Source organism: Drosophila pseudoobscura, chromosome 4 (genome assembly GCF_009870125.1).
Source record: "Drosophila pseudoobscura strain MV-25-SWS-2005 chromosome 4, UCI_Dpse_MV25, whole genome shotgun sequence".
NCBI lineage: Eukaryota > Metazoa > Arthropoda > Insecta > Diptera > Drosophilidae > Drosophila > Drosophila pseudoobscura.
The window spans coordinates 5,039,583-5,057,100 of record NC_046681.1 but is presented as its reverse complement, the minus strand read 5'-3'; the positions used below and the strand labels follow the sequence as shown (position 1 = coordinate 5,057,100).

Below are 17,518 nucleotides of genomic sequence, written 5' to 3'. Positions count from 1 at the left end.
ATGTAAAAGCGGGAGAGAGAGAGAGAGAGACAAAGTGCAGGTTGTAGGTTGCAGGTTGCCCGTTGCCGGTTGCCGGTTGCACGGGGCAACAACTGAGTTAAAACAGCATTGACAGGCGTTGATAGAAATCGAATTAGTGCAGGCATTTGCTACACGTTGCAACATCAGCGAGCGCGACAGAGAGGGAGTGCACAAATTATTACGCATACGTCACGTGAACACGAACAGAAAGTCGAGCTCGTGTCGGACAGGTACTGGAGCAGAGGCCGGGCAAAATGATATGCGTGTGGCATCTGCAGCCACCTTTATGTTTACAGGCAATTAGCATTTTAATGCCGCACCAAACAAAAGGCAACGGCAGGTGCCCAAGCGAATGATACGAGGGCGATGAAAGGCGGGAACCGGCATCCTATAGAGAGCAAAATGAATACGAAGCATGGGTATGACGTTGATGGAGGTGAATGCGAGTGGCAATGTTAAAGCAGAACAGGGCTGCCCTGCTCTGCCCTGGCCTGTCCTGGCCTGGCCAGAGCAGAACAGAACAGAACAGAAAGAACAGAGCCAAGGGGCACAAGGTGCAGGGGCCATCAGGTGCTTGCCTGGTCGCGCACGAGTTGGTTTTCATTATTTTTCATGTTCGACATGAGCGCAAATTGCCGGCAACAGGCGGGATGGGCGGGCAAGTCAGTGTTATAGAGCCACACAAGCTCCAGTTGAATGAATTGAATGTGATAACGTTCTCAAGATACATTTTATAAGTGACTTCAAAACTATAAGCCGGCAAAGATGATTTTGTTTTTTGAACACCTCACATGTACATAATAATATTTATTGTAAATATAGATTTTTATTGCACACTTCATTTATTGCTAGGAATTTAAATATAGGTTTCACATAGACGTACTGGACACAACACAAATTATATTAGGTCAGGACTGCGATTAGGAAATGGCTATTATCCTCTTCTTTGATGCTGCCTCTCGACGCAGTCGAAGAGGCCATTCAAATTGTGCAGATCAATGACGATATTGCCGTTCCTGGCATATAGTCCTCCGTTGCATCCCTGCGGCGCTGCCACACAGCAGGCCACACACAAACAGGCCACCAACAAAAGCAATACGAAGGTCTTTGAATCCATTTTCAGGCTGTAGAACTGTTCGTCTCAATAGGCAAAACACAACTGGTCGCTCAGGTGACTAATGAACGAGATTATATGTGAACTTAATCGAATCGGGAGAATCCCACAGTCAAGCCCGAGCCTAAGAATACTTCATGTACTACGCAGATAAGCGACTTATGCATATGTATGTACTCAACTGATCAATTGATCAACTGACAGGCGGAAAAACAGGTCAAAGTATTGCATTAATCGCTCGGCTTAACAGCTCGGCTCTCAACATTCAGAGGAGGAATTTCCAGATTAAAATTATGACTGACTGGGTTTCTTCTTTATTACTTTTTGTCTTAATAGCATATAAATTATCAAGAAATATTATTGCTTATCTGTGTACAACCAGCACAACAGAGGACCGATAATACACCAAAGCTGAGAACTTCTCTCTAAGCCCCTTCTGAGCGGCGGCACTGGCCCGTCAATCCACTTATTGCTAAGCGTGCAACGAAACCTGTATCTTTCTTACATGATTGTTATAAGGTGGGCAGATCCCACTAAGGTGTTCGACATATTTATTTTGAGCGCAGAAGCATATGGGAAATTCTTTACGTCATGCTGGGAATTGTGTGCCTGGGATACGAAAAGTTCATTCTATCGGATCGGGTTAATATGGTAGAGATAACGTAATCCGCTCTGGTCTCCTGAAGCAAAAATTACTCAAATAGCTGTCGAAAGGTGGGTAATAGTAGGGCAAGTACATTTCAGTCCAACGTACGCTTTTACTATACCTTACCTTTAAAGAGGTAAAATACTCTGACCAAAGGGCATACCTTTGGCACGAACAGGTATGTATGTATAGATATAGCAATGTCCGTCTGCTTATATTCGAACTCAGTCTTGAATGCATCTCAACGAAAGTTTGAATATATCCCTCTAAGAAAATACATACTGTTTCTGATTGGAAAACTGAAAGGGTATATAAGCTTCGGCACGCTGGTTCCCTGCCGGTTTTAATATTCTGTGGAACTCATTTCCCTATCTATACAAATACCACGATCAGGCCTTGTCTATTTCAGTTCCATTTCTGTACTAGGAATGACTGGGGACTAGGAGATATTTTTTTGAGCTGAGCTCTACCGGGGCAGGGTGATGCCGCTTCTCCTTGTGGCGATCAAAAATTCTGTGGAAGCCGTTGTGAAAACGATTTCACGTACATGATCACTTTTCATCAGATAATTTGGTAGTGCTTTGTTCTGCTCTGCGGTGCAATTTTCTCAGAAATTGTTCATCTACGTACGAGTACCATCCTCGGTAAGGATACACACCATACGATATTCTCTATTTATTTATTCTCTACCTGACCTCTAACGACTCTAGAATTGAGTACGAGTATGCGGGAAAACGTAAGCCGACGCAGTCAAAATGGACAGTGGACCCCCTGTAAGGGAGGGTCTTCGCATGGGATTTGCTTTTATCTCGTTTTCCCTCGCCCTGAGGTTCAAGTTTCTGGCTCAGCGATGACCCACCGGAGACGTGCTCTGCTGTCCGTCTGCGTGTAGGTGAGGGCAAGGTGGCCAAAAGGTGTGTGTCCGTCTGTGTTGGCCATTTCATAAATGTTTCAAACATTTCCCGGTCAATCTTATATTTGGCCAAACAACAAAAGCCAGGCCAGAATGGTCGTTGCTCACTTTCCGGCTTGGCTCTTTTGGGTATGCTTTTTTCTTTATTTTTTTCTGCCTTCTACCAACAGGAGTTGTCTGGCCAGTCGCTGATTTTGTTGTTGGCTGTTTTTGATGTTGCCACGTCTGTGGCTGTTGTTGTAGTTGTTGCTTTTGCCATTGCCGTTGCCGTTGCCGTTGCTGTTCATGTGGGTTGATTTTTAATTAATGGTGCTTCGTATGCGTTTTGCGTCAGGGCCAAAAACTTCCGGCCACCAGATGGGAGGAGAGGAAGGACAGCAGCAGCAGCAGCAGCAGCAGTGAGCCCAAGGGACAGCATCTGCGTATGCTCTGTACTATTCTCGTATTGTATGTGTGAGCGTGTTGTCCGCAAGAAACCGTTTGCAAAAACAAACAAACCAAACGAAACGAAACCCACAAAAAATACGCATACAAAACCAATTTAATCGATATTTTGCGGAAATCATAAAAAATTATTTATGTATATCCACGCACTTGGCAACACGGCTAGGACCGGGACCGGGATCAGACCAGGGCCAGAGCCAGGCCTCGCATTAAATCTGCCCTCATGCGTTGATTATAACATTTAATTGTTATGCTGGGCCTTATTAATGATGACTGTACGTGTTGTTTGCTCGATTCTCTCCCTCAAGTTGTAAATAATTTCATAATTAAATTAAATGGAATTAAATTAATGCGAGATATTGATGCAGTGGGGCATACGAAACAATTTACCATTCGCGAGAGAGAGGAAAACTTTCCGCCAGATGAATGATGTTAGGGAGAGAGGGAAATGGAGCTAAGGAGACACTTTGCCAGAACAATCAATCAAAATGCTGCGCCAAAAAAAACAGAAAATCGCTTGAGTGAAGAGCCATTGGCATTTATAGGCCCAGACAGTGGGTCGAGAGCAGTGGCAAACGCTGCCAAAATAAACCAAAAGGGCAAATTAAAATCTGCAATGACGAAAACAGAAACCACATTTCTTATAGATGTAAGAGAAATGATTTCAAAATTCAACTAGAAATGGTCGAATTCGAATAGATGGCCTATTCACATCATCCATTCATCAGACACTGAGATAGATGAGTCCAAGGACAATTCTTTAGTGAGAGTACTAATTAGCATTAAATTTTGCTGATCTTTTGAACATTATTAATTTTATTTGCTTAAATTCCAAAAATTGTATTAAGTCTCTTAAGGTCTGTTTCGAGTACCTAGACGACAGCGACAGGTCTTATCAGCATAATATGAGTTCTGAGTTCTATAAAAGCCGGAGAAAAGACTCAAGTGGATCAGTGCGTTTCGAAGATCTTCGCCAGCAATGTCACGAATCGAAGCTCTAGTTCCTATATTTATCCTGGCATTGGCCGCAGCAGGAGTTCTTGGAAAGAACTGTGGCAACTCCCGGAACAAAGAATGTGTGCCGCGAATTTTGTGCGACAACGGATCAGTCATCAGGGATGGACGTGCACTGTTCTCATATCGTTCGTTGCTGGCAGGCAATGAGGGCTGCGATACCACCGAGGTCTGCTGCTCCATCACAGATAAGGTAAGTCCACAAAATCATTTCATTGATCGATCCGAGGCTGGGGCGTTCTGTAGGGTATCACTTGATGACTCTTTCAGGTTTCTACCCCCATTCTCGACTTAGAGGTGGCCGCTCCAACCGAATGTGGACACCGAAACGAAAATGGTCTGCACTACACTATGACCGATGCAGCAGATGTGGCCCAGATGGGTGAATTTCCCTGGGTGGTGGCTCTGCTACTCAAGTCGGATGAATCATATATGGGTGCTGGAACATTGATTGGATCAGACGTAGTCCTTACGGCCGCCCATGTCGTGGCGAATCTCCAACCAGGACAGCTTCTCGTCAGGGCTGGTGAATGGGACTTTAAAATTGAGACTGAATTGCAGCGGCATGTGAATGTCGATGTTAGGCTCATCGAAAGCCATCCGGACTTCAAAGCATCGACTGGAGAGAGCAATCTGGCACTGCTCTTCCTGAGTAAGAAACTAAGGACACAGATCCACATCTGTCCCGCGTGTCTGCCAAGAGCGGACAGGAGTTTCGACCACAGCAGATGCTTTGTCAGCGGCTGGGGCAAGAAGACCTTTGAATCCGACTCCTACATGAATATATTGAAGAAAGTTGAGGTGCCCGTGGTGGGTCGTGAACTGTGCCAACAACAACTGAGACGATCCGTCCTGGGACCCTACTTTACGATCGACTCCAGCTTAATTTGCGCAGGCGGCGAACGGGGCAAGGACGCGTGTAAGGGCGATGGCGGAGCCGCATTGGTCTGTCCTCTGGCCAACGATAAAAACCGCTATGAACAGGCTGGCATCGTCAATTGGGGCGTTGGCTGTGGAGTGGAGAACATTCCGGCTGTCTATACAAATGTCGCCCTCTTCCGTGAATGGATTGATATGAAAATTGCGGAAAAATCGATTTCCAGCGGTAATTTTGGTACCGCTTCTACGGTTTCACTCGGCACCGGTTCTGAAGGTAAAGCCGTAGTATTTGAACGTACTGGAGGATCTATTTCTAGTTCGGCCACAGCTGGTCGTGTTGAATCAACAGGTAGCGGCGTTATCGGCGGAACCGGCGGTATCGGTGGAATCGGCAGTATCGGCGGTAGAGTCGATAGAGGCGGATCTATATCTAGTTCGGCCACAGCTGGTCGTGTTGAATCAACAGGTAGCGGCGTTATCGGCGGAACCGGCGGTATCGGTGGAATCGGCAGTATCGGCGGTAGAGTCGATAGAGGCGGATCTATCTCTAGTTCGGCCACAGCTGGTCGTGTTGAATCAACAGGTAGCGGCGTTATCGGCGGAACCGGCGGTATCGGTGGAATCGGCAGTATCGGCGGTAGAGGCGGTAGAGGATCAAGCGGGACTTTAGAAGGTGGTCGGGTATCCAAAACTAGTACATTTGTGTCCGTTTCTGACGTCTGGTCAACTTTTGGCTCTTCTTCGAACTGTGATATGAATAACCTATCGAATAACTCTAAAGAGCCAGCAATGATTCCCATCTAAAACGGTCTGTACACTTCATGATGCAATGTTAACTATATAGTGGGAGGTTTGTGAATAAAAACATTTGTTTCCTCATTCGTGATTGTTTATTTTGACCGAAGCCGAGGCGTGCCATTTGCATTCTGTAGCTGATAGACAAACTGATTGGGAGGTCAGATTTCAAGCAGCTTTCCTAGAGAGATTATGGGGAAGTCCACTGAAGACCGAGCAGCCACGTTACTTTGACTGAAGAATAGCCTCAAGCTCATCTTGTTTCTTCCTACTCCTACTTTGCAGCCTTTTCCTAATGGTGCCCGATCCTGCTACGAATATACACACATATCCCTTGGTGATTCCGCACAATCAACACACCGCCTGCTGCAAAATATTCCCACGGTAAACGAGGTCTATTGATACAGAGGGACAGAGGACAAGAGACAGGGGACAGGGGACACTGGCAAGCCGCAAAGAGAGTGAGCAGCAAGCAGCAGTATCCGCGACCAGGACCACAACACCGCATTGATGGGGAGTGAGAGAAGAGGAGAATGAAGATGGGGAGAGACGAGACGAGGCGAAGAGAGTACTTGGCCAGAAGCAGCACTTGGACGCGGAACAGCGCACGCACGGCAGCAGCTGCGGGTGCCATCAAAAACTTCTGCTTGTGGCTGTGGCTGGGCGCACTTTAATTTCAATTTGGCGCCGACCTCTTCTTCGCCTCCTTTCTCCACCGTTGGCTTGGCGTCCCCACGCGGCCCCATTCGCGAGCTTCAACATCACCGCAATGAGACTTGCCCCACGGCAATTTATTGTTTTCCACTTTACGCCGGCGTCCCCATCCTCCTCCCACCGGGCAGACGGGCAGGCGGTAGACCCGTTGTCCTGTCTCGTCCCCTTGTGATTGTTTTGCTGTGTGTTTTTTAGTGTCCTCCTTACATTCGGGAGTGCCCTGCTGCTTGCCCCCTGAGTATTCAGCGATTGAGCCACTTGTCAATTGTAGGCACATCAGCAGGAGAGCGGCAAAGAGAATCCGAATCGGCATCGGCATCGGAATCGGAATCGGGGCAGGGGATCCACTTACCATGACAGCGTTGCGCTTGAAGTCCATAAAGTTCTTCACCTCGGCAGCCAGTTCACGCAGTAGGATAATGCCGTCCTTGCGCTTCACCTCGATGTCGTTGTCCTTGAAGCGCTGCAAATGGACAAGCGGAAAAGCAAATATAATTTCCAAATACGATGCGTACACAATTCTCAGTACATTTTACTGCCATCAACTATAAAACCGGTGCTCGATGCTCCTCGGTTCAGTACACAAAAAGAGGGTTAAAGGGCTATAAAACTTTGGCGCTTTGGTTATTGTACAACATAAAACACTGATGTACTTCGGCAAGGGTTTCGCGAATGGTTGGAAGCGGTTTCTATGGCTGCAGGCAACTCTTAAATTGATATTAAATTGATTTTAATGCTTCTTATTAATTTAATTAGATTTTCATTGGCTGCGGGCCGGGCTTGCGGCTCTCTTCCTCTTTTCCAGGCCATTAGGATACTTGCTAAAAAGAGTGGGGCGAGCTTAAAGACATGCGACGAGGCGAGGACTGTCATAATTGGCCAAAAATTTGTTGTCATTAGCGTTTGAATTAAATTAAATCAGTTTCAGTTATTATATTCTATTATATTCATTGAAAACTGATTAACTGATTAATGGCAGGTACCTATATAATATAATCGAGCATTCGCATGAACATGGTATAGCCTATCGCCCTCAGAGGCTAGATGGTTATGAAGCACTGCCTTTGATTGGTTCAACTATTAGGACTTCTGTCTATATCTTCTATGTTTTTCATTCTCCTCGTTCTCACTCTTTCCCTTTCGTCTTCTCAGACTCTTGCTACTCTGCCAAATGTGTCTAATTAAATTTCACATTCCATTGCATTTATCCCTCGGGACCCACAAGCACTTCATCCTTTTCTTGGCCAACTTGTTATAGCTGAGAAAGAAAGAGAGAGAAAAACACGCACAGATTCTAGTTGGAGATGGTAGCGGAGACTCACATTTAGTGGACAAGTTAATGGCTCCAACATTTTGCTTTGATTTTGCCATCCTCATACACTGACTCACACTAAGGCGCACACCCACACAAGATGGGAGCCCCCCCTTCCATTATAATGATTTTGCCATTGAACGTGTTGTCATTTGTTTTAATGGAAAATTCTGATGAGTTTTCTTTTCTTTTGGCTCTGAGAATTCCCATAATCATAATCGAACAATGACGGAGGAAGCAAGAGGCAGGCAAGCGAAAAATGTGTACGGGTAGCATAACCTTAGAAAGAGGGAGCAAATGCATTTTATGACTTTTTTATGCATTTAACTGCCACAAATTAGCCATTCCGAAATGAAGTTAAGTTGAGGCAGGGCCACGCCCCACAACACACACTCACACACACACACACGAACAAACCCTCTCAGATTTTACCCATTTGCAAGCCCATTTCAAATTGTCACTTATCAAACAAACTGTCAGTTAAATTATATTTTTGCCCATCGCATTTGTAACCATCAACGTCGCTGCATCCCCGAGAGAGTGCCTGAGTGTGAGTGTCTCTGTACATGTCTCCGGCGAATTAATTAGAAAACTTTTCTTAACTGATTCAGTGCCAGCAGCAGAAGCAGCAGCAGAGGCAGGAGCAGCAGTGGAGAAACTGAGACGCCTTCAAAGCTGCTCGGGAAGGGAAGTACACTGAAAAACAAAGTACGAAGACTATGCTACCGTTAATTACTACTCAACAGATGCGAATATGATAAGAAAATCGATGGCATTACTTGAATATTGTATTGTTTATGGATTAACATCAATAAAAAAAAAACACTCTATAACCGTGCTATTATGGAGATTTGTTTCTTTGACTTCAGATTGTGCTTATAGCTGCCGTTTATTGAGTTTCAGGTTTTTTCCTGTGTATTCCCTTAGCTGTATGTCTGTGAGGGTGTACCACACCACTACCCACACCAGAGACCGTGCAAATATTTGTGGCTTGAGCCAAAATGCTCCCATGTTCCATTTGCCTTTTACGAGTAGCTCTGTGTGTGGGCCTGGCCGCAAAACTAAAACTGCAGGGAGAAAACTCTTTGAGGCATTCATTAGTTGGCTAAAGAAAATGTCACACACACACACGCAGACACACACATGAAAGTTTGGAAAAAAGAAAGTATTACTCTCACAAGAGATAGCCTGACTCGCTCTCCTTCTAGGAATCTCCGTCCCTGTCCAAGTTGTAATCCATTGAGCATTATAAATTCTACACGAGGATTTAAAACGCCCAAATTATGTCTGCTGCTGCACTTGGCTTACAGACGTTTCCGCCCAATGCGGCACGAATGGGCCAAGACAGTAGCCTCCTCACGACTTCTCAGGATATTAGCAAAACGGAGCTTGGCAGTTTACTTGCTTGTGGGTAAGGAATTTCGATTGCCTGACTGAAAAGTCATTGGAAGTGATTCGAAACGATAACGTAATTGATTATGACGTACAAAACTGCAGGAAATCGATTTCAAAATGCCAAAGTTAGAAGATTACAAGTCCCAAGTTTCACATTTGGAAATAACCCAACACATTGGCAATTGCTAATCTCTATACTTCTAAGTACGTGCTGGATTTGAGTTGGGCTCTCTCGTAATGTGCCGCGTAGGCGTTTAAAAAGATTAAAAGATGACCTCCACTAATATGCATTATATTTCTTCAGTAAGAAAAACATTTTCACTTCACTTTACAACTTTTAGATTGGAGAAACCATTTTCATCACTCACCCCGCCAAACCCTTGCAACAGACACGCTCCGATAAAGTTTTTCCCCGAAAATGATTTATAGCATCTGGAAATCCATTAGCAAACTATTGCCAAATCAAAGCAATAATAGCCGACGGTTAAAAAGTAGAAAAAATCGAGAAGAGGAGCGCCCCAGTGGGGCGGAGAAAATGCATTGAAAATTAAAAGCATGTCAAGCAACAAGCCGCAGCATAAAAAAGAATCAATGAGGGAAATTTAAAAAATAAAATAAAAATTACGTATACGTATTTGATAGGAAAAAGAAAGCGGAGCCCTCAAGAAGCTAGCCGTGGCAGTGGGAGTGGGGCACCAGTGGTAGCGGCCACGCCCACAAAAACCTCACACAACTTTTATGCGATGGCAACATTTTATAAAGCAATTTCCACGAGAGCAGCATCGAAATGCAATGCACGCCTGAAGGACACGCGCGTGTGTGTGTGTGTGTTAGAGTGTCCTACTGGGGGTGGAGAGGGTTGGGTGGATGGGTGTATGGGTGGGTGAGGGAGTGCAGAGAACTATATACAATATGTATACAATATGGCAAGGACTCGCAGAGGGAGAGCAGTTGCAGGAGCAGCAGCGGCTGTAGCAGCAGCGGCAGCAGCAGCCATAGAAAGTTTTTCATTTTGCGGTTGACTCTGGAATTCGAAAATGTTGCGCAAGGCGAAGCCCTAAGGCGGCCGACTCGTCCTGCTCGCTCTGCATGTCCCTCCTGCTATCCACTCGCTGGGTGCGTATGCAGCTGGCGCAAAACTTTAAGTAGAGCAAGGACAGCTCGGGAGGATGGGATCAGGAGGTTCAGATGGGATGCACGGAGACTGAGCGGAGAGCATTCCTGAGCTTTGCTGCCCGTGGCTTCTGCTCCTGTTGAATTCCGGCACAAGTTAAGCAGCTTACGCATGCAGGAGCGGCTCCAGCACCAGCTGCAGCATCATCCACCTGATGCACTGGGAGAAACAAAGTAGCACTGAGGAAATAAATGTGCCTGGATTGAATGAGAAGAACGAACACTATTAAGCCACATCATATTGTCTGCAATTTGAATCACATTTTTTCAAAGCAACTGACATTGCTTCATAAAATGAAAAGGTATCCTCTGTACGAAGTGTAAGTACGTCGTGCGAATTGCTCCAAGTGTAATTCAAATGCTAGGTAACTTGACTTCGCTCCTGGCTTGCTCCTGGCCTGCTCCTGGCTGACTGATTATGTGCTCAACAACCGGGGAAGCCCAGGTCTCTCTTTTCTCTGTTCTCTGCCCTGGTCGGGTCTGGTCTGGTCTGGTCTGGCAATGCGCTAATTAGATTTTAATGAAGATGTCGCTGGCACCCTCCTGGTGCGCTCATCCTCTCCTTACGGCATACTTCGGAGAAGGGAAACAATGTCTCGCATCAACGCGCATGTTTCCATGTGCAGTCAAGCGGAGATTTCTTTTGCAAATTTCTCCGCATCGCAAGATTTCTGCTCACTTTTCCAGGCGCCCGGCACGGGCCGCCATTTTCCAATATTAAAGTTAATAGTTTTTGCCCTCTGCTGCAGTTTGTTGCCTTTTCTTCTCTTCGTGGACTTTCTCCAATTTTTTTCGCATCAAGAATGCTGCATTTAAGTTTTAATTAGCATGTTTTTCATGTTTTAATTGCTAGGTAAAAAAGTTGGTTAGTTTTGATGGCTTTCTGAACGGAGGGAGCGGGCTTTTCTGCCAGCTCTAATTGCCTTATGGGGAGGCTTCTTTGTCGAGTGGATGGCATGCAAAGGCCGTGTTGCCAAACTTCATAAAAAATAAAATAAATCTAAAATGAAATATTTCCAGGCCCTAACATACCATAAGTGGCAAGCCAACTGTTTTTCTCCAAGTCTTTTTCGGAATATATCAAATATCATATTGATCTCATGGTATAACTGTACTCAATACTTATACTCGAAACTATCATAATTACTCAATGAAACCCCATCAAACTTTGCTTGGAGTGCCACCAAATTTTGAAAATATTTTCTGCAGAGAATGTGGCAAGTGTTCCGGAAATGTTTTTGAGCATGATTTCAGTTTCCCATGAGGTTCTGCTTCATAGAGGCAGGGGAGTTGAGTGAAATCAACTTTAGTTCTCCACTTCCATTTAATGGATGTACCCTCAAAGGATTTAATCAAATTAAATATTTAATTTGCTTTATACTTTCATTAAGGATAGACCCCAACATCCGGTCGCACTCCCATCCAGGGCCAGGGCCCATCCCATCCCAGCCCTCACTTAACATTTGTTTGCTCCGGCAGCTGTATGTCATGCTCGCATTTTCGCCACCAAACGACAACGACAGACTCAAATATTTGCATAGACAAGCACTGGCTGTATATATACTCGTACTCATACAGGGATATACATATATAAAGTTCCACCTTCATCAGAGGCGAAGCATGGTTGGGGTTCGGTTTGAGGTTTGGGGGTCTGCAGCCCGAATGCATTTTGGACCGCACAAAAGCCAGTGGATGTAGAGTAGCCCCATGAAGGAGTGGAGCAGCCCTTAGCCATTTCGGTAGCTCCACCCGCCCTCAAGTGCGTCGGCGAGTCGACGCCTTGATTTACGATTAGTCTCTTTACAGTCCGCAACACTGTTCGCCACACACTTAGTTAGCCAAACACACAAAACCAACTCGATCTGTCGCCCCGTGCCACCGCGCCCCCGTCGGCGCCGCACCCAATCTCTCCACAGACCGAAAGCCCATTGCTTTGGCCTCTAACAAGGCCTTTGTATTTGTCACCAAGCCCGGGAAATGGAGCAGAAGCGTGGACTCGAAGCTGGTTTGTGCCGAAGTCCGAGGGAGTACGAGTAGGAGTTGGGATAGGAGTGGCCACCACTTGCCCAAACAAATGACCGACAATCTGCATTTTAGTTTGTAGCCTTCGAAAACTTATAATTTCTCAGACGCCCAACACAAAACAAAAACCCAAAGGGCAATGGAAAGGGAGTCGTCTAAAGGATTACATATTTTTTATTGCTCGAGTGGGATCTGAAGATGGAGTTCTGCTGGCAAGAGACTGAAGGACATTTTGTGGTTCAACATAAGTTGGAAAAGACTAATTGAAATGGGATCCTAAATTCAGAGCTTCAGAAAAGAAAAATCCACTCGATGATTTGCTAACAGATGGTTTTCACAGGTAATCATATTTTTCAAACATTATTTCGGTAATTATCAATATCAATAAAATACCAATACTTCAGTTTTTCTCAGAATACTAGCTGACCCGGTGAACTATCTGTTGCTCCGAACGTCATCACTGGGAAGCATGAATCGAATGTGCGAATGGACGTCAAGCAAACTAGGTTGCATCTCCGGCGGAGCTGGCTACGCTCTCAGCCAAGAGGATCTCCGTCGGTTTGTGGTCGAAGGCCTACCGAACCGTAGGGCATCCAAAATCTGATACCCGCCAAGTGGGATTATCAATATTGGTGCTGGAACTACTTCTATTACAAGACGGATGATGTAATCCAAAAGTTTATCTTTCCTTCAGGGTTCTAAATTGCTGCTCAGATCTGGCCATATCCTTTCACTATATTGAGCCCAATCTGATGTATGTGCTGGACAACTGATCTTATCACTTGAAGCCGATGGGTTAAAGAGAGAATTTATGTGCTTGAAATTGGATTACTGACTGTGAGGCCGTCTGGGTCTCAATACCATTCCAACCCTTCAACCGAAAAGATGGCAGCTATATGATCTATAGCCTGAAAGTATTCGGTAGAGATCTCACTCTGAAAGCTTTGCCAGACAAAATACATCCACTCAAAATGCAGAAAGATCACAAATTACGGCCGGAAGACGTTTCGAAAGAAGGGCCGCATGCTGATTATGCCTCATTATGATTGAATGCCTCACTGTCCTACGGGTATTTCCCTTCACGTAACTGATTACGGGCTTACTTTATCGTATTAGTAATACGAGTATAGGTATATCTAACATTTAAAAGCAATAAATGTACTACAGAGTAGATGGTAGACATTGAACATTATTTTCAGAAAATTTCGAGAATTAGGGGGCATAGAGAGATGCTATGTTTTGCGCATATATCATTTGAAAATATATGGTTCATTCAGACAGATTATAGAGGTTATTCAAAGAAGAATTTGCCGCTGTACTCACATTTTATATATTCTCCGAGTTTCGGAAGAATGGCAACAATTTTCTTGAGAACCGATTTATTAATTTGTGGGAAGTCGGGTCAGGTCAAGGTTGAGCTTTAAGTCTTTAAGCTTCAAATTGATAACGGCCCTCATATAAATACACCATCGCAGCCACTGGGAATTTAGTACGAGCTATCTATTCTCAAACAAACCATGTCGAAACAGTGGGCACTCGGAGCTATTCTTTTGAGCTGCGCTCTACTGGGGCGAGGCGATCCTGTCACTCCTTGTGGCGATCAGCAAATGTGTGTCTCTAAAGACCGCTGCTTAGCTCAAATGGGACAGTACCGATCGGCCGTGTGCCAAGCCTCAGAAGTTTGCTGCGACATTTCGCAGGTGGTAAGTACTAAGGAGGCGTACATTCGCGTACATTCCTGTGATTGCTTCTACTTTTACAGGACGAGTCAGTTGATGTGACTGAAGGACCTTCGGATGCTGAAGACCTATGTGGCATGAGCAATCCAAGCGGACTGGAGGCGAACGCCAATGCATCTGAGGATCAGGCGAAGTTTGGAGAATTCCCCTGGACGATTGCTCTGTTCCATAAAGGTCAATACTTCGGCGGTGGCTCTCTGGTTAGCCAGAATGCCGTCCTCATGGCAGCCCACCTCCTGGCGGATAAGTCAGAAGCCGATATTGTAGTCAGAGCTGGCGATTGGGACTTGTCAAGCACGGAGGAGAGCAATCCGCATGAAGAGCGCCAAGTTTCGAGGGTTGTGAAGCATGAGAACTTCGATGTGAAAACTGGATCCAACAACCTGGCACTCCTCTTCTTTGAGAGCCCGCTCCCCAGGACAGCACACATCAGGCCCATTTGTTTGGCCACCGCGGAGAAGTCCATTGAAGCGCGCTGCTTTGTCGCCGGTTGGGGGAAAAAAGCATACCCGGACGTTGACTATTCGAGCATACTGAAGAAAATTGAGCTGCCCATCGTGGACAGGGATACGTGCCAGAATCAGTTGAGGCAGACCCGCCTGGGCAGATCCTTCGTCTTGGCCCCTAGCTTCGTTTGCGCAGGTGGAGAGAATGGTAAGGATGCCTGCCAGGGCGATGGCGGCTCCGCGTTGTTCTGTCCCCTGGCCGAGAACACGAGCCGATACGAGCAGGTCGGAATCGTCAACTGGGGAATCGAGTGTGGAAAGGAAAACGTACCGGCTACGTACACGAATGTGGCCCAGTTTCAACCGTGGATTGAGCAGCAGCTGAATAGTAAGCCTTGATTATGTAGTCAGCTCATAATTAAATTTACGCTGGTTTGCATTTATCTTATTGCCAAAGTAATCCGGTTTGGCTGGCTTCATGTTTAGTACAAGAATATTTGCTCAAATAAAGTATATACTTCCAGTGAAATTTGTAACAGTAATATCAATATTTCCCCTAACTGTTTGTAAGCAGTTTCTGCTTAAGTTCGAGTAACAAACGAAAGAAGGACCATGAAATTGTTCGTTGCAATGCCTGAAAACCAATTCCAATTGTTTCTATGAAGTGCCCCGAGGAATAAAAATATCCAAAGCATAATCTGAGCACAAAGCAATGAAGATATTTTTTATCCATAGCACCACTCAGCACTTTCGGATGAGTGGAATATTCAATATTTGGCTCGTACTCGTACTAGAATCCCGATTAAAAGCTGGTGATATGGGGTCTTAGGGTAAAAATAGGTAATAGCCAATTCGCATACCTGTTAAAAAAATTGCACAACCACCGTGACGTCAGATTTATAATAGATGGGTATTGTAGATATTGTAGATATACTACTGGATATATTTATGAATCAATTTCAGACTCTAAAAGAGATTCGTAAGGTCTTACAAATGTTGCAGCATTATTGTATGACCCCTAAACTATTCCAGAGTATTCTGCCCAATGGACTTCGACTTTTACTTTTCACTTATTATGAACTCGTCTTACAGTTGGTTTACCCGTAATTTTACCTTCAATCGTCGACCACCGCGAATGCCAAGTACAAGGAATAATACTCGTAGAGCAATTTGCAAGCCACTTACATTACGAACTGGCCAAGAATATGAAATGGAGGTGAAAGCAAAGCCAGGGCGAAGGTTGAACGGAAGAAAAAAGAGAGCAAGCGCTTGTTTTTCTATTTTTTTGAATTTTCTTTTCATTTTTTGCAGCTAAAAAGTTCTGTATTACGTGCAAAATGGGAGCATGCTTAAATTTATTTGCATGCTAAGAAATGAGAAGCGAATAGAGAGAGAGTGAGAGAGAGGGAGGGAGAGCATCTCGAAGAAATGCGCAGCCATTTCTGTTTTGCAATTTCGACTTGAATTTGACCCATATTTCACTGCAAGTAACAAAGAGAGAAGAGAAAGAGAGAAAGAGATGCCTGATAATGATCACAACAGCTCGACTTCATCATCGTCATTTGCATCATCGTTCGGTACACATCATCATTTGCCATAATGGCGTCACAGTCGTGAGAGTGCGAGTGCGAGGCGAGCAACGCCACGCAGCAATCGCAGCGAAAGAGAAAGAGATGGAAAGGGAGAGTAACAGAGACAGCAGGAGCGGGTGATGGGTGATGGGTGGGGGGACTCCTGTCATTTGGACTAAGCAAATGTGTAACACTTTGTGTACTGTCATGTTGTCGATGGAGTCTCTCTCTGCTACTCGTACGGCTGGGGCTTAGGGTAACATAAGCATGACAGCCAGTTTGCAACATTTGCGATGTCTACTAGTCGCAAATGAATCGATATTGAGCTCTGATTCAGACTACCACGAAGAGGCCACCTCCTCATAGTCTGCCCTATAAAGACATTTGATGCAACGATCACTGTCGACTCCGCCTTAAGCTGAGATTGACGCCACTAGTTCTCTGTTAATAAGGTCTGTGGATGAGGACTAGATAAATAAACATTAGCAATTACGAGTAGTAGCAAACAATTTATTTCAAATTTCAAATTTGAATTCGAATTAATTGAGAGCGCTTCATCTTAGACCTTACACTATTCAGTCTCATCTGACTGTACGCTGTAAGCCGTGTTGTATGCTATATGTGTCTCAAGAAAATAATTCATGGCTTAGGTAGATATATGTATGTATTTTTTAAGCTAGTCAGCGCTAAACGTTGCCAGCCCCAAGGCAAAAGGAAAATAAAATAAAATAAAATAAATGAATATCCGCCTCGCTCAGGCATTCCAAGCACTCACACACACACACACTGTCGCGCTCCCCTCCGTTTTCACTGGTGGCAGCCATTTTGTCTTTAGAGAGTTGTTTTTTTGTTGTTGTTGTTGTTGCTGTTGTCCTGCGACGCCTTTCGCATAACTGAACGTGTGCGCTGCATTTGTTTTACATTTTATTATGCTACTTTAAAATGCCGAGCAGAAAGTAGCTAAACAAAACAACAAACAAAAAGCAGCAGGAAAATACGAGAAAAGCTGAAAAAGTGAAGAAGAAAGGGGGCGGATAAGAACGAGCAAGAGGCTTCCACACACACAACACGGTTTGCTTTCCTTTTTAATTTTTCTTCTCTCTTTTTTTGTGTAGCTTTTTATTATATTGCAAACATTTTTTGAAGGACAACTGTCAAGTCGATGGAACAACCAAATTGTGTCAGCGAAAGTACCAACAAGAACAAGAAAAGGAGAGCCCTAATTGAATTGATATTGTCAGAAGACCCCGGCGCCTGTCAATAGTTTCCATTTGGCAACTATTTTCGAGATTGCCAAGCCGTGGATGCAAGTTGTGGGTC

General features: G+C 44.8%; 4 protein-coding genes and 2 long non-coding RNA genes across 10 annotated transcripts in view; 3 read left to right on the top strand and 3 right to left on the bottom strand.

Moving 5' to 3' along the window:
* Positions 1–17,518, bottom strand: part of stol (voltage-dependent calcium channel subunit stolid) — a 46,421-nt gene that overhangs the window by 9,353 nt on the left and 19,550 nt on the right. For all 4 annotated transcript variants that reach the window (XM_015181263.2, XM_001356130.4, XM_033380966.1 and 1 more), the window contains one exon: positions 6,893–7,003. In XM_015181263.2, coding sequence (XP_015036749.1) covers positions 6,893–7,003 — 111 coding nt within the window. The remainder of the gene's footprint in view (positions 1–6,892; positions 7,004–17,518) is intronic.
* On the bottom strand, positions 816–1,192 carry LOC26532067 (uncharacterized). Its single transcript, XM_015181264.2, has one exon. It carries the CDS (start codon positions 1,136–1,138, stop codon positions 956–958), a length of 183 nt encoding a protein of 60 aa, XP_015036750.1. The 5' UTR covers positions 1,139–1,192; the 3' UTR covers positions 816–955.
* Positions 2,207–5,910, top strand: LOC6902663 (phenoloxidase-activating factor 2-like). Of its 2 annotated transcripts, none has more exons than XM_015181267.2 (3): positions 2,207–2,425; positions 3,987–4,345; positions 4,423–5,910. In XM_015181267.2, the coding sequence occupies exons 2-3, from the start codon at positions 4,118–4,120 to the stop codon at positions 5,833–5,835; spliced, it is 1,641 nt and encodes a 546-aa protein (XP_015036753.2). In that variant the 5' UTR covers positions 2,207–2,425; positions 3,987–4,117; the 3' UTR covers positions 5,836–5,910. The 2 variants fall into 2 exon arrangements, with proteins under 2 accessions (XP_015036753.2, XP_002133179.3); XM_002133143.3 differs by lacking the exon at positions 2,207–2,425 and having other exon boundaries at positions 3,887–4,345; positions 4,423–5,362; positions 5,480–5,910.
* Positions 7,986–8,715, top strand: LOC26534388 (uncharacterized). The gene is made up of 2 exons (XR_004469562.1): positions 7,986–8,402; positions 8,464–8,715. It is a non-coding gene; the product is annotated as an uncharacterized lncRNA (long non-coding RNA).
* LOC117184254 (uncharacterized) lies at positions 8,619–9,436 on the bottom strand. The gene is made up of 2 exons (XR_004469561.1): positions 8,996–9,436; positions 8,619–8,935 (listed from the first exon to the last, which is right to left on the bottom strand). It is a non-coding gene; the product is annotated as an uncharacterized lncRNA (long non-coding RNA).
* Positions 13,941–15,310, top strand: LOC6902665 (phenoloxidase-activating factor 2-like). Its single transcript, XM_002133145.3, has 2 exons — positions 13,941–14,145; positions 14,205–15,310. The coding sequence occupies exons 1-2, from the start codon at positions 13,960–13,962 to the stop codon at positions 15,024–15,026; spliced, it is 1,008 nt and encodes a 335-aa protein (XP_002133181.3). The 5' UTR covers positions 13,941–13,959; the 3' UTR covers positions 15,027–15,310.